Source organism: Jaculus jaculus, chromosome 5 (assembly GCF_020740685.1).
Source record: "Jaculus jaculus isolate mJacJac1 chromosome 5, mJacJac1.mat.Y.cur, whole genome shotgun sequence".
NCBI lineage: Eukaryota > Metazoa > Chordata > Mammalia > Rodentia > Dipodidae > Jaculus > Jaculus jaculus.
This window is the reverse complement of record NC_059106.1, coordinates 98,249,050-98,263,564: the sequence shown is the minus strand read 5'-3', so window position 1 is coordinate 98,263,564 and position 14,515 is coordinate 98,249,050. Positions and strand designations below refer to the sequence as shown.

Sequence of the window (14,515 nt, the reverse complement as noted above, 5' to 3'; positions counted from 1 at the left end):
CAGTAAAAGAGGCCAACTTGTACAAGAAAGAGAAGCTACTGTTGTCCCAGTAGGCACAAAGGTAGTACTAGGTTTTGCTTTGTCTCTTTTCATTCTTGCTCAGGCTCACGGCCCCACTGAGCATATGGGATTCTGCCCTTTCAGCATCTTCTAACACCTGTCATTATACTTGGCCTAATCAGCACCTTGTGATAAGTACAAATTTGGCTTAGTCAGGACATGCTCTGTGTTGAAGCCAAGAAAAATATCAACCCTGGCTGAGGGAGCCAAAAGCTAACAGTTCAGGGATTTAGTTACACTTACCAGTTTGGGCATCTCATGAGTTGCCCAGCTTCTGTCCCTGCCAGGTGACAGCCTGTGCATAGGGATATGAAAAACTGAAATAGCTCCATGGAATCCTATGAAGGAGTCAGCATCTGTCTGTCTGAATCTCTTCTAGTTCTCTGAACATGCTGTTCTCTCTGCCTGGAAATTTCCATCCCACATACCCATACTAAAACAGCTCACATCTCCTGCAACTACTTTTGATTCACCCTCACCCAGGATGGTGTCTTTGTCTCCCTCTGGGCTATTGCTACAGTTTCCCGGGAGCACACTCTGCCCTGACTATACATTATTCCCCAGTTGGTGCAGGGGCCATGGTGAGTTCTTAGGGTTTGGCCCAGATAGTCACTTCCTGGCTACCTGGCTCTGATTTCCTTTGCTTGAATGGTACCCCTCCATTTCAAATGGTATTCCAAGGAAATGTTAGTGAGCTCCAGAAAACCCTCTTCAGGACACTGCAGCTCCCAGGGCACTGTCTCCAGGAATTCCTGAACTCTCCATTTAGTACTCCTCCTGTACTACCTCTTGATGGCCTTAGAACCTGGCTTCCTTCCTACAAAACACCTTTAGAGGGCAGTAAAAAAATACCTGTCTTAACATGAACTTCACTTTATACTCAACAAGCCAGAATCAGTGCCAGTATGTTTCAAGTATCAAGACATGTCTCCTGTCATTGTAGATAGACACACAGGTGAGGAAACAGACATGCAGGTAACAGATTGTCTGAGTTAGGTTTAACAAGGGTCTAAGTTTAGCTATTTGGGGTCTACCTGGGGAATCTCCAGACATGGAATGCTACTATCTTTTCTTGCTTCCTGTGGAGGCTTTACCCATTGCGAGGTATACCAAAAGCTATACAAGTAGAGTAGTAAAAACTAGACAGAAATCTGACCCCCAACACCTCACAGCCAAAGTTCTCAGAGCACCTATCTCCTATCACCCTGCATATCTGTAATTACCTGGCCAGAGTCTGACTTCTCCCCCAGATGGAAACTCATGAGGCAAAAGGACATCTTGTTCACCTCTCTGGCCCTACCTTGCGCCTAGCCTACCATCAACACAGTCAGTGCCATAAACATTTGAGGAATGAGTTGATGCAAATAAGTACAAACATGGAAGGCTTTTCTAAGTAACTCAGTGAGGGGGTGGAGAGATGGCTTAGCAGTTAAGGCACATGCCTATAAAGCCTAAGGACCTAGGTTCAATTCTCTAGGTCCCCTGTAAGTCAGATGCATATGGTGGCACATACGTCTAGAGTTCATTTGCAGTGGCTAGAGGCCCTGGTGGGTCCATTCTCCCTCTATCTCTCTCTCTCTGTTTCTACAAAATAACTAAAAATAAATCTTTAAAAAGCGAAAATATTTTTTTAAAAGAAATTCAAACAAAATGATATTTGCAAAGTTATTTCTTCAACTTACCACTTTTATAGACAGGACAAGAAAAACATTCCTATCCTCTGGCTCTGAAAAGACCATAGTTTATTGATATATCTCCATGTGATACCAAGTTCATCTTCAATTGGGTTTCCTCTTTCATAAGTCTCCCGTTTTCCTAGAGAAGGACTTCATAAATAGTGACACTCTGTGACTTTGAATTTTCTAACAAGTTCAAAGTGGGTCCTAGCTGACACTCTTCCACTATGTACACATATGCACATTACTGTCCACCACCAGCAGGAACAGACAGTGTGGGACTATGAGGTCATGGGTCCTTCCTGCCTAGTTGTGCCCACCCCCCCATTCTGATACCTGTAATGCTGAAGTCTGAGGACATGCTCTGGACTATGTGGTTATAACTGTGTGTGAAGGCTGCTATTTCTGCATGATGGACAAATAGATGTGAATTTGGTAATATTACTTCCACTGTATTGAGAGATGGTTTTACCTCATGAGCCAGTTCTTTTGAAGCCTGCTTCTATTATACCTCCTTGCACGCACATTTTTTTCTTTTTCTTCACCCCACAAAGGCCTTGAGGTCCCCAACCCTAAACACTGGAGTGGGAGTTGTGCTGAGTCCCATCCCACTGTAAGAGGTAAGGTGAGATGAGGGTTCTCCATGAAGGTGGATGTTAATGTTAAGTTACAACGTTCTAGCCTCATACAGGAAATTATACACAACGATTTTTAAATTGAAGGTCCCAAGGGAAGAGTGTGCTCTCTCTCTCTCTCTCTCACTCATTCAGCAAGCATGCATTTGATGAACACCTAGCCTATGCTGGGCAATATAGGAGACTTCTGGGATTCGAAGGAAAATGGGATGGAAAACATCCATCTTCATGGAACTGATAGTCTACCGTAACCAACAAACAAGAGTTAAATAATCATAAGTAACTAAAATAACAGCTGCATCAGGACTCTGAGAAATCAAGCAGGAACCGAGCTGGAAGCCTCCTCCCTGCTAGCTGTCACAGTGCTGGAAAGTGCTCTGCAGGCTGCTGGGAGAGGAAAGTCAGCAACAGTCTTAACCAGAAGTACCCTGAAAGCTACACAACTGACTTGTCAAGCAAGATGGATCCACTGTTGTAAAAGTGGCATGTCTGTAATGGGGGTAGCCAACTGCTCTCTGATTGAATTTGAAGTCCACTCCACTGGACAGAAGTCATGATTGGTACCGAAAACCTAATCAAAAGCCTATGACTGAGAATAAACGACTGTTGATGAGAGATTGCTATTACACCCTCAAGGGCTCAAGAAACATTATGGAAGATGGGGTAGAAAGAATAGTAGTACCAGGAGGAGCGCTCTGAAGTGCTATCTTATGGACATGGAGTGGTGATTGCATTTATGACCTCACAGTCACTGTCATTAGCTGCCTGCACAAGACTTGCATAATACTGGGCCAATTGACATTTCATAATGTATGACAGAAGAGGAAGGGAAGATATCAAAATACTAGAGGGACAAGCTGGAAAGAAGGGATTTAGCAGAAGAGGGACAAAATAAAGTGAGAGGGGATTATGATCAAAATATGTTATGTACATGCATGATAGTTATCAATAAAATGTTTTAAAAATCACAGCTTCAGTGAGCTCAGCAAAGAGTGGTATACGGGGCCTGAGAACCAATAGTCAGGCAGTTCGGCCCACTCGGGCTGTGGAGGCTTTCCTAAGAAATTGTTTCTGTTATCACTTTGGAAAACACAGAAATAAAATACCTTGAACTCAATGAAATTATAGAATTTGAATATTTATTTTTATAATAGTTGTATTTATTTATTTGAGAAAGAGAATAGGTGCATCAGGGTCTCTAGGCCCTGCAAACATATTCAAGACACATGTACTACCTTGTGCATCTGGCTTATATGGGTCCTGGGGGATCAAACCTGGGTTCTTTGGCTTCTCAGGTAAATGCCTTAACCACTAATCCATCTCTCCATCCCAACTTGAATATTTCATAATGCACAGAATCACTAGCATCTAACTGAGAAGGTCTGAAAGGAACAGCTGGAAACGTTCACCAGCTGGGCACATGGCAATAGACACAAAGCCTGCAAGGGACCTAGGAGCTCAGGAACATAAGACCAGTTGTGCTCAGTCACAGCCTTGGAGACTAAGCTATGCAGTCTAGTGTTGACAGTACTTAACAACCAGACAATATATTACCTGAACAAATTGTTTACCTATTTTTCTTTAGTTTTCAAAGACAAAGGGAGAGCTGTGGATTAGTCTTACAACGCAGTCTCTCTTTGGATATAATATCCAGAGAAAGAGGAAGCCATGGCTGGCACCAGTTATTTGTTGAATGGGCCAATAAGAACCAACGTTAGCAAGCAAGAATCTACAGTTGGATACTTTCTTTTTTAAAAAAGTGATTTTTTAATATTTTATTTTTATTATTGATTTATTTATTTGACAGAGAGAGAGAGAATGGGCATGCCAGGGCCTTCAGTCACTGCAAATGAACTCCACATGTGTGCACTCCCTTGTGCATATGGCTAACGTGGGTCCTGGGGAATCGAAACTGGGTTCTCTGGCTTTGCAGGCAAATGCCTTAACCGCTAAGCCATCCCTCCAGCCCTTTTTTTTTTTTTTTCGTGTGTGTGTGTGTGTGTGTGTGTGTGTGTGTGAGAGAGAGAGAGAGAGAGAGAGAGAGAGAGAGAGAGAAGGAGGGAGGGAGGGAAGGAGGGAGGGAGGGAGAACTTGCATTTGTGTAGGTACATGCATGGCACAGTGCACATGTGGAGGTCAGAGGACAACCTCAGGACTCAGCACTCACCTTTTATCTTCTTTGAGACAGGGACTCTCACTGTTTACCATTGTATTTGCCAGGCTAGTTGGCCTTTAAACTTCCAGAGATTCTCCTATTTCCACTTCCCATCTACAGACACTCATACTACAATGCGTGGTCATACATGATTTCTGGGAATCCAAACTCAGGTACCCATGTGTGCACAGAAAGCACTTTGTCCTCTGAACCATCTCCCCAGCCCAAAGTCTAATATTTTCATTAAAAAAAATCAATTCCAAGCCGGGCATGGTGGTGCATGCCCTTAATCCTAGCACTTGAGAAGCAGAGGTAGGAGGATCACTGTGAGTTCAAGGCCACCCTGAGACTACACAGTGAATTCCAGGTCAGCCTGGGCTAGAGCGAGACCCTACTCAAAAAAAAAAAAAAAATAATAAATGAAATAAAATAAAATAAAATAAATAAAAAATAAAGACAAAACAAAAAATTCATGGAGAGGCCAGGTGTGGGGGTGCATACTTTTAATCCTTTAATCCCAGCAGAGGTAGGAGGATCACTGTGAGTTTGAGGCCACCCTGAGACTACATAGTGAATCCCACGTCAGCCTGAGCTACAGTGAAACCCTACCTTGAAAAAAAAAAATCATAAGAGAGTTTAATTATCCACAACCTTATGTAGGCTCAGCAGCATTATAGAACTTCCAAAAAGCTACCGTAAGTGAAAGTTTTATCAAGAAGAGTACACTATCCAGCTTACTGGAAGTAATCACCCACCATACCCTTCACCTGCCAAATCTGGAAGAACTGGGCTCAGTTCTGGGCATGGCTTCTAAGGAGGGCAGTGATGGACTCAGAAGCATCTAGAAGCTGGTGAGGAATCTATCAACAGTGTGGAGTAAAGAATGACTAGAGGAAGCAAGGACAGGTAGCTTGGAGAAGACAGAATCTAACAGTTACTCCTAGCATTTGCAAGTTTCCTATATGAGACAACAGCGGCTCAGTTATCCTGATGCCATGCCTCTTCCCAGCCAATGCTAAGGAATCCTATTAGCTCTGGGACTCAGATTTCTTCCTACTCAGTGCTCCCGCATTGGTCTGTCTGTCTGTCTACATACATAGTAAGTAGCTGCATTTGGGTAAAAATGAACTAGTCAGGGCTTTATGCTAGAATGTTCTGGAATCTTCAAAGGCTACTATCACTGTGAATATCAAGACAAGATTTACATTCCAATATACATTCCAAGTTTCCCAGTATATTCTCATGGAACTGGTATTCTTCCACAAACCCATACTCTGGGAAACCTGATTCTAGACTGTTGTCTTTTCTCTAGGTTCAGCATTAATATGGTCCATGGGGACAGGAAAGCAAAAGACCCAGTACTTGCCTCCAAAAGTACCATCTTCCATAAAGAGTAACAGGGCTGAGGATATAGCTCAGTGACAAAGTGCTTGTCTAGCATGGGCAAGGCTCTGGGTTAAATCCCTAGCACTGAAAAGGAGGGAGAGGAGGAAGAAGGACTAAAGTCAGGCATGGATGGGGTGACACTGTGGGAATCTCATGGAAGACCACCTTTAAGTCTCATTGAGCATTCATGAAGCATAACTTACAGAATTGTATGGTACTAAGCAGTGGTATTATAATTTCTGACTAAAGACCTATGCTCTGGGAAATCACCTAGCATCGTTCGTGGGCATTGTTCAACCCCCTCACTCACCTATCTTCCTGAATACCTCCCAATTCTATCAAGTCAATTTACTGCCAAAGAGTACTGCCACTCTCCCAAAGATATTAAACTGCTTAAAACTTTGTAAATATTTACCTCAAATCTACCAGCTCAGAATCCCCACCCTGCCTCTGGGTTTGTAGGAAAGAAAAGGAGATCAGTATTTCATTCTGATTAACATTGAACTCAATTGCAAGGCTTAGAGGATGTAGGTTTTGATCTTCTCTTTGCAAAAAGGTGGCCATCAAGTAACAAAGGATCACAAGACAAGTTCCTTTGCTTTGAAGGATTAGACAGAGAGAACTGAAGAAATGGGGCCACTTAAGTACTTGCAACCTGACTGGAAAGCAATCCACAGGAAAGGATCACATGCTGCGTAGCCTTTTGGAGCACAGCAATTGATGCAGGTAGGATAGAGCAGTAGGCAAAGTCAGGGAGGAGGCAGAAGTGCACATTAGTATTTGGAAGGACAGAGATGAGGAGAGCGAGCCCAGAAAAGGATCTTAGGGTCTTGGATCACCTACAGAGAAGAGCCTATTCCACTCTCACAGCATACTACAATTTACACATTTATCCTTATTTTTCTACTGACTTAGTTCTGACCTAGAGGCATCTAGCCTTGAATTAAAAAAAAAAAAAAAAAAAAAAGCTTGGGCCTATGGAAAAGAAATATTCAATGCTGTGCTAAACGTTTTTTTTTTTTTTTTTAATAAAAAAGAAAAACTGACTTGCTCCACCATATGTCTTCTCAGAAATGAAAACATTTATTAAGGTTTCCTTGGCCACTAAGGGATGGAAAATATGTTTATCAGCCTGTTTAATCCTCACAGACTCACACTGCCAAGAAGTCCCCCAAGCTTCCTGTCTCAGAAGATGTGATCCTCTGAAAGTAAAATTAGCCTTCCTGCCCCAATGTGCACACTGTTTTTCAAATGTGTATACTTAATAAGAGTTCTTATAAATAAACCGTGTCTTGATTTAGGACACATCAGCTCCTGTTGCTATTTCAGTGCCACCTAAGTAGCCTGAACTGTCACTGGGGGCAGTTGTGGGAAAGAAAATGTTGCTTGCACAGGAATGCAACTTACCAGTCCCGAAGCTCTCCTCTCCACAAAGGGACAGTTTGCTTGCATCCATCAAGTTCCCAAAAAACTTCCAGCCAGTTGGGGTCTCATACAAAGCAATCTTTGTAGCACTTGCTACCCTTCAAAGGCATGAAATCAAAGTTACATCACAGCGGGATGGAGCAGGGCCATGTGAAGAATGGAAAAGAGCAACCATTACTGTAATCAAGGGTCCCATTCAGCACTGCTAAGAGGTAGACACAATTCTAAGATTGGTAGAAAATCATAAGAGAAAGCTTGGACACAATGGGCTCTTTTGTATGGATTCAGAGGAAAGGGGAAAAGAGGAAAAACTAATTCTGATCATATTTAATGTTTTAGTAGACATACATTTGCAGGGCTAGTTTAGGGGAACTGAAATCTGTATATCTTGGGTCCAGAACGCATCTGCAACATTCTACAGAGAGGGTGTGGAAAGTGAACATATTATGGAGAAGGGCAACAAATGAAGATCAGACCAAGGTCACACAATCAGCAGGAACCTCAGCTCCAAACTTGGCTTCCCAACCAGTGTTCTTTTCATCTCAGTGGAAGCCTCCCAAGGAAAGTACCCCATGGGGTCTCTCATTTATACCAGCTTCTCTCACTCTGACCATGGTCCCCTTTCTGCCCAAGAAACTTTTCCTCTCGGTATAGCTTTAGACTATGTAACATCTCTGAGAGCCCACAGGTGCAGTACAGTGGTAAAGAGAATACTTGGCATGTACAAGGCCCAGTGTGCCACCCACAGCAACAAAAATAAATAAGAAGAAATAGAATGTTTGACTGACTTTGAATTTTTCCTTTCCCTCTGAATAGGCCACTGCCTGGTAGGTTGAGGAGATGTACCTTCCTGAATGCTGGCTTCCTTCTAAGCAAAGCCACGTCATGTTTGGATTATAATGTTTGAGGAAAATCATATGTATGATTTTGAAAATTATGAAAGCACTGCTATCTGAATAATACTGTTTCAGCTGTAGGCCTAAATGGGTTATAATGTTTTTCAAAAATTGGAATTAAATTGTTCCTGAAAGGCACAGAAGGATTTCAGGACCCACAGCCTAACACTGTAGTATGGCCATGCCAACCTCCACTCCTAACACTGTAGCAGGGTCACCAAGCTCCAGAAACAGCATCTGGAGGCAGAACTGGCTGCTCACTCCTGCTCTGATTTAGCTGTGAGGTTTTGGAGAAAACAAGCCAACATTGGACTTTAGCTTCATCTTCTTTAAAGTAAGGATTATGGTGAGCATCACAAGGTAGAAGGTAGAAAATATATGATATCTCTTCTTAAAAAGGAAGCTACTGCTAGGCATGGTGCACATACCTTCCTTTGATCCACTCAGGAGGCGGACATAGGAGAATCACTGTAAGTCTAAGGCCAACCTGGAACTACAGAATGAGTTTCAGGTCAGCCTAGGCTAAGTGGGAACCTACCTCGAAAAGAAACAAACAAACAAAATAACAAATAAAAAAATAAGAGGAAACTACTGCATGGTCCAGTGGCTGACTCAGCTGCTTATAAGTTCGGTATGCTTAAGCAATGAGACTTCTTTGTCCTTTTGTTGTCCATCAGTAAAATGGGGTTTTCCCCAGTGGTTAGTGAGAACTAAATGACCTGCACATGTGAAGTCTGTGATAGGTAGTGTTTGGTAAAGACTAGAGTCTTATGCTTCTGCTTTCTCCCTGGCCTTCACCTTTAACTCATTCAGTCAACGAAACATTTCTAGGCACCATACATGCTCTAAAAACATTTCCCCTGTTACTTGTTGCTTTTTAATTGCTTTAAATATGATCTCATAAACTACCTGTTACAAAGGAGAAGTAAGTAAATAGTAAGTAGACATATAGGCAAATCTTAAAAAATCAAGTGTCACTTTTTTTCTATCATGAAAAACTTTGAATTGTAATTTTTTCCTATTTTATGTATTTGAAATTTCTGCTTCAGATTTTGGGCAAGTAAGGAATGACTATGTTTAAGTATACATGAGCAACCAAGGTCTGTGGAACACTAAAGTTACTAACACTGCTCTTTCACTCACAGTCTGTGCACGGTACTACAGGAATGGCTTGTGTAGACAGGAAATGCTATCCATTCATCTATTCACTAACAGATAAGCATCCATTCATTTTAAAAATGATAAATGCATGTGTATCATATAATGTTTTAGGTACCATGATATATGTATGTGTGTCTATATACCCTTTGATGTTTTAGGTACCCTGGGGTCAAACCGACTCCAAGATAATGAACAAGATAGTACATTTGGGGCTGGAAAAATGGATTAGCAGTTAAGGCATTTGCCTGCAAAGGCTGAAGACCATGTTTGATTCCCCAGTGCCCACATAAGCTAGTTGCACAAGGTGGTGCATGCATCTGAAATTCTTTTGCAGTGGCTAGAGGCCCTGGTGCGCCCATTCCCTCTATCTACTTCTTTCTCTCTTAAACAGAGGAAGGAAGAAAGGAAGCAGAGAAGAAAAGAAGGAAGGAAAGAAGGACTCTTTCAGCAGATGTACATAGCCTAGTCAGTACGTAGCCAATCAAACAGGTGGCCTGTCAGAACATAGTGCGGTAAGTGCTGGGTGAGTAGTGGAGGGTGCTGAGAGGGCAGATGCTGGAAATATCCATCCATTCTTTCATTCAAGGGGCACTGAGCACATGTGCCCTGGCTAGCTGTGCTGAAAGGGGAGGAAGCATGCTCCATGGACAGCAAAGTACAGGTGACCTGGAACTGATGGGCTTAGAAAATGGAGAGGCCTACCGATCTAGAGCACCACTTGTAGGCATGCTGCGGGCAAAGCCACGGACTCCGGTCTGTTGGAAATACGGAATGCTGAAGATATTGGCAGCGATGACAGCCACAGAGTCCGAAGGGTTCACAAAGAAACCATGCTTGCCCAGAATCATGTTCCGATCCTTTGGGAGAATAGAGATATGAATTAAGATCTCGTAATCAAACTACTAAAGCCAGCAAACGTTCATGGAGTTTTACAAAATTTAAGATTGATGAGTTTATTCATAATGAGATTTAAACACTGGATTTTATTAATGGATTTGCACAGTATTGCTGAGACAAGGACACCCCCATGCCCAAGAGTCAAAACTGGTTTCAATTAAAGTACAACATAAGTCCTGAGCTAAATCCTCTGTTCTCCCTCCGGGGGCCAACTAACTTTAACCTTTTAGACCTTTTCCAAACTCTGGAACCAATCTCATCTCTCCCAGAGGAGGAGAAAGGATGTACAAGAGAGGAAATGCTGGCTGTTTATACAGTTTGACAGGTCTGCCAGGCATCCTTTGAGGAACAAAGGCAGGCTTTTCAAGGCTGGCCTTCTAAATCGCAGTCCCTGTATTTGGTACTAGACCCAGTGAACTATGCCACATCCTTCACTGCCTCCAAGGGGCCTGTTGCACTCGAGTATCTGAGAGCATGAGGGGAAACTCCCAGCATACACTGTACCAGAAAGAGGTAGTGAAAAAATAATGTTTGCTCTGAACCCATTTAATTTCCCCAAATTTTGATGTGAGGGAAAATACTGCTTAGGAAATTTAGCTTTAAGCTGGTAAAGTGCAGTAACAACAACAAACTAAAAATATGACATAATAAATATGTACAGCACTTTCTATGAGAAACTTGGGATATACATTAAGATAATACTGTTTTTACATGACCTCTGATGGAAGGAAGCAATTTACATACAAAAGTTTTCATTGTAAAGAAAGAATAAAATGTCAATTCTCTCAACATAGTCTTCAAATATGCTATAAAAGTATAGTTTCATCCTTTAGCAAGTATAGGATCAAGCAAGTATAAGACTAAAACTTTTCTAGAGATTAAATAATTAGCCAGTTGCTGGTTATAGGAAGAAACCTACCTTGAGGACAGGTATATAGAACTCATCCAGCTTATGAAGTCATTATATCATAACTGGGACCTAATAACCCTGTCACTCTTAGCAAATATGTACATCTGGAATTAAATTCATGGGTTACATTTCAGTGACTCTTATTTCTCTTAAAGAAGGTCTTTTAGTCAATTGCTTCTGACCTCCAATACCAGGAAGGAGCCTGGAAAGCCACTCAACAGGCTTTCAGGGCATGGGAGAAGCAGCCCATTACTTTTGCCCACATGCAAGGCCTAGCCTGCAAGAACTCATTTAAATGGACTGTACCCACCCCATCTCCATCAAAGGCAGCCCCAAAGTCATGCTCTCCTGACTTCATAGTCTCCACCAGATCAGCTGCATAGGTGAGGTTGGGGTCAGGGTGGTGGCCCCCAAAGTCTTCCAGGGGAACACAATTAACTGCTGAGTTTGCAGGGGCTCCAAGTTCTTCACAGAGGATCTTCTTCACATATGGCCCCACAACTACATAAGGCACAAAGCAGTGTTAGAATCAGAAAATAAAACTCCAGGGCCAGGAAGATGGCTCAGCACTTAAGACTGCTTGCTGCTTAAGCATAAAGCCTCTTAGCCTGGAAAGATGGGCATGGTCACACACTCTAACCCCAGGGTGAGACTGAAGAATCACCAGGGCTCACTGACAAACGGTAGCTCTGGGTTGAGGTAGAGATCCTGTCTAGGAAATACATGAACAAGCAAAAAGAGGACAACTGATGCTCTTCTCTGATCTGCACATAGGTACATGCACCACTTATCACACACACCATACACACACACCCCTTTATTAAAACATGTAATGTTGGGAGGTGAGCACTTTAGGAATAAGAATTTCGTGAGTAGAAGTGGGAACGTGCAAATTATGTTCAGGGGCTTATGTAGAGATAATTCTGACTAGGATGGAAGGTCCTACAAAAAGGAAGACTAAGTTAGAAAAAAGTGGAGCCAGCTCATGAAAGAAAGAGTAGGGAAAAGAAGGCCCTTCTACATGCTCAACCCTTTTCTCAGCTAGGCCTTTAGAAAAGCCCACAAGGTGGTGGACAGCTGGCCTCTGGGATCTGGCTGTCTGGGTTCAAATCCCATCTTTGCAATCGTTGCCTGAACCACCTTTGGAAAGCTCTTTGTGTTTGTTTACCTCAGCCTTTCCCAAGTGGAGGGAGAGGATCCCAACACTAACTGTAGCATGGTTGGTGCACGGATTGTATGAGTTAACAACATGAAGGGCTCAGAATGCATTTTGTTTTGTTTTATTTTGAGAAAGTGTCTCATTCTGTCTCAGGTTGACATGGAACTCCTTCTGTAGGCTCATGCTTGCCTTGAGCTCATTATCTTCAGCCTCCCTGCCCAGCCTATTGTAAGTGTTCATTCTGTGATTCCGACCTCCAATTTACAGATAAGAGAACACAGTTTCTGCCAGGCATGGTGGCTCACACCTGTAACCCTATCACAGGAAGATCTCTGGAAACTTGAGGCCAGCTTGGTCTACATAATGAGTTCCAGGCCAGCTAGGAGCTACATAGTGACACCCTGTCTCAAAAAATATATATAAATAAACAAACAAAACCACAAGAGTTTCTGAAATAAAGATATACATCCAAGTTTTATCAATAGATGTGGGATTTCCCTATTATATCAAGCTTTAAGTAAGCAAAGCCCAGTAACAACAACAAACAGGGGAACCAATCACATCTTCACATGACAGTGTAAGTGCTGAGAATGGCTGGGAGGCAGCCTGATGGACTAAAGTGCTGAGAATGCTTCTTGCTCCCATCATGGACGGTACTAGTCCTGCATTATGCTTCAGGGAAGGGAATAGCACTGAATGCTTGTCTCCTACCGGAAGCCACATGCTCAGCTAGCTGTCAACGCCTGGAACAATGTGGTCCAGGAAGCCAGAGCTCAGAGGATGTAGATAGGGAGGAATTAAATGAGCACAGAGAAGCTTGGAGAAAAGAAGCTACTTCCTAACTCGCTTCCCTGAAGTACCCTGTCCCATGCCCCACCTTCACATTTCTCCTGTTTCCCAGTATGATATCTACTCTGAAGTCTGAAAGCTTCTGCTTCAGTCAACACTTCAGTGGAGAGCAACTGTCACTGATATCTTTGCAAAAGCTGAGCTGACCACCACTTCTTCTGGGACATTTTCCTTTATGGACCTAGTCAACCTTCTTTCATACCTCAGAAAGAATATTTTAAATTCTACCTAGCCCTCAATCCCCTGGCCTATTTGTTAACCCACTTAATCGCCCCAGACAGCACAGTTTTTGAAGGAAGTCATCTGACCAGTCCCCACTCGCTTCCTATATATGAGCATGCACATATGAGGTGCGCATGTCTGCTGACTGGCATAATATAACACAGTCCTCACATGAAAGAGGGAATAGACCCATTCTGTGAAGCCCTAGAGGACCAGCAAGGATCCAAGAGTAGGCATTCTGGGGATAGAAGATTCTGACCCATCGGGAGATTTTTCTCACTGAGGTTTGCAGTTATCAGGAGGCCCTGCATAGCTCCACTCAACAGACTCAGGCACAGGCAGAAGGCCTTCCCCAAACAGACAGCACAGCGCCACACAAGGGATAATCCTTGTCACTCACATTCTAAAATTTTTTCTTTAAATATTTTAAAGGTTCTTTTAAAAATTTATTAGAGAGAGAGAGACATTAGGCACACCAGGGCCTCAGCCACTGTAAATGAGATGCATGCGCCATCTTGTGCATCTAGCTTACTGGCTTCCGTGGGTCCTGAGGAGTCAAACCTGGGTCCTTTGGCTTTGCAGGCAAGAGCCTTAACCTCTAAGCTATCTCTCCATCTGCTCTAAATATTTTTATTTATTTATTTGTAAGGAGAGACAGAAGAAGAGAGAGAAAGCCAGGCATGATGGTGCACACCTTTAATTCCAGCACTTGGAAAGAGAGGAGGTAGAAAGAGAGAAATTGAGAGACAGAGAAAGAGAAAGGAAATGGGTGTGCCAGGGCCTTCTACCACTGCAAATGAACTCCAGATGCATGTGCCACTCTGTGCATCTGGCTTTACATAGGTACTGGGGAAGTGAACCTGGGCCGTCTGGCTTTGCAAGCAAGAGCCTTCACACTGAGCCATCTCTTTAAAATCTAGAGATTCTAAAATTTTATGTAGTTTTTTTTTTGTTTGTTTGTTTGTTTTTTGGTTTCTCGAGGTAGGGTCTCACTCTGGTCCAGGCTGACCTGGAATTAATTATGTAGTCTCAAGGCAGCCTTGAACTCACGGTGATCCTCCTATTTCTGCCTCCCGAGTGCTGG

The 14,515-nt window shown here is 42.8% G+C and overlaps 1 protein-coding gene across 1 annotated transcript in view; it reads right to left on the bottom strand.

The window, feature by feature from the left end:
* Pgm1 (phosphoglucomutase 1) overlaps positions 1 to 14,515 on the bottom strand; it is an 82,460-nt gene that overhangs the window by 31,958 nt on the left and 35,987 nt on the right. The window contains exons 5-7 of the mRNA XM_004663189.2: positions 11,512 to 11,702; positions 10,097 to 10,251; positions 7,320 to 7,435 (exon numbers count right to left, since the gene is read on the bottom strand). Of these exons, the coding sequence (XP_004663246.1) occupies positions 7,320 to 7,435; positions 10,097 to 10,251; positions 11,512 to 11,702 (462 nt within the window). The remainder of the gene's footprint in view (positions 1 to 7,319; positions 7,436 to 10,096; positions 10,252 to 11,511; positions 11,703 to 14,515) is intronic.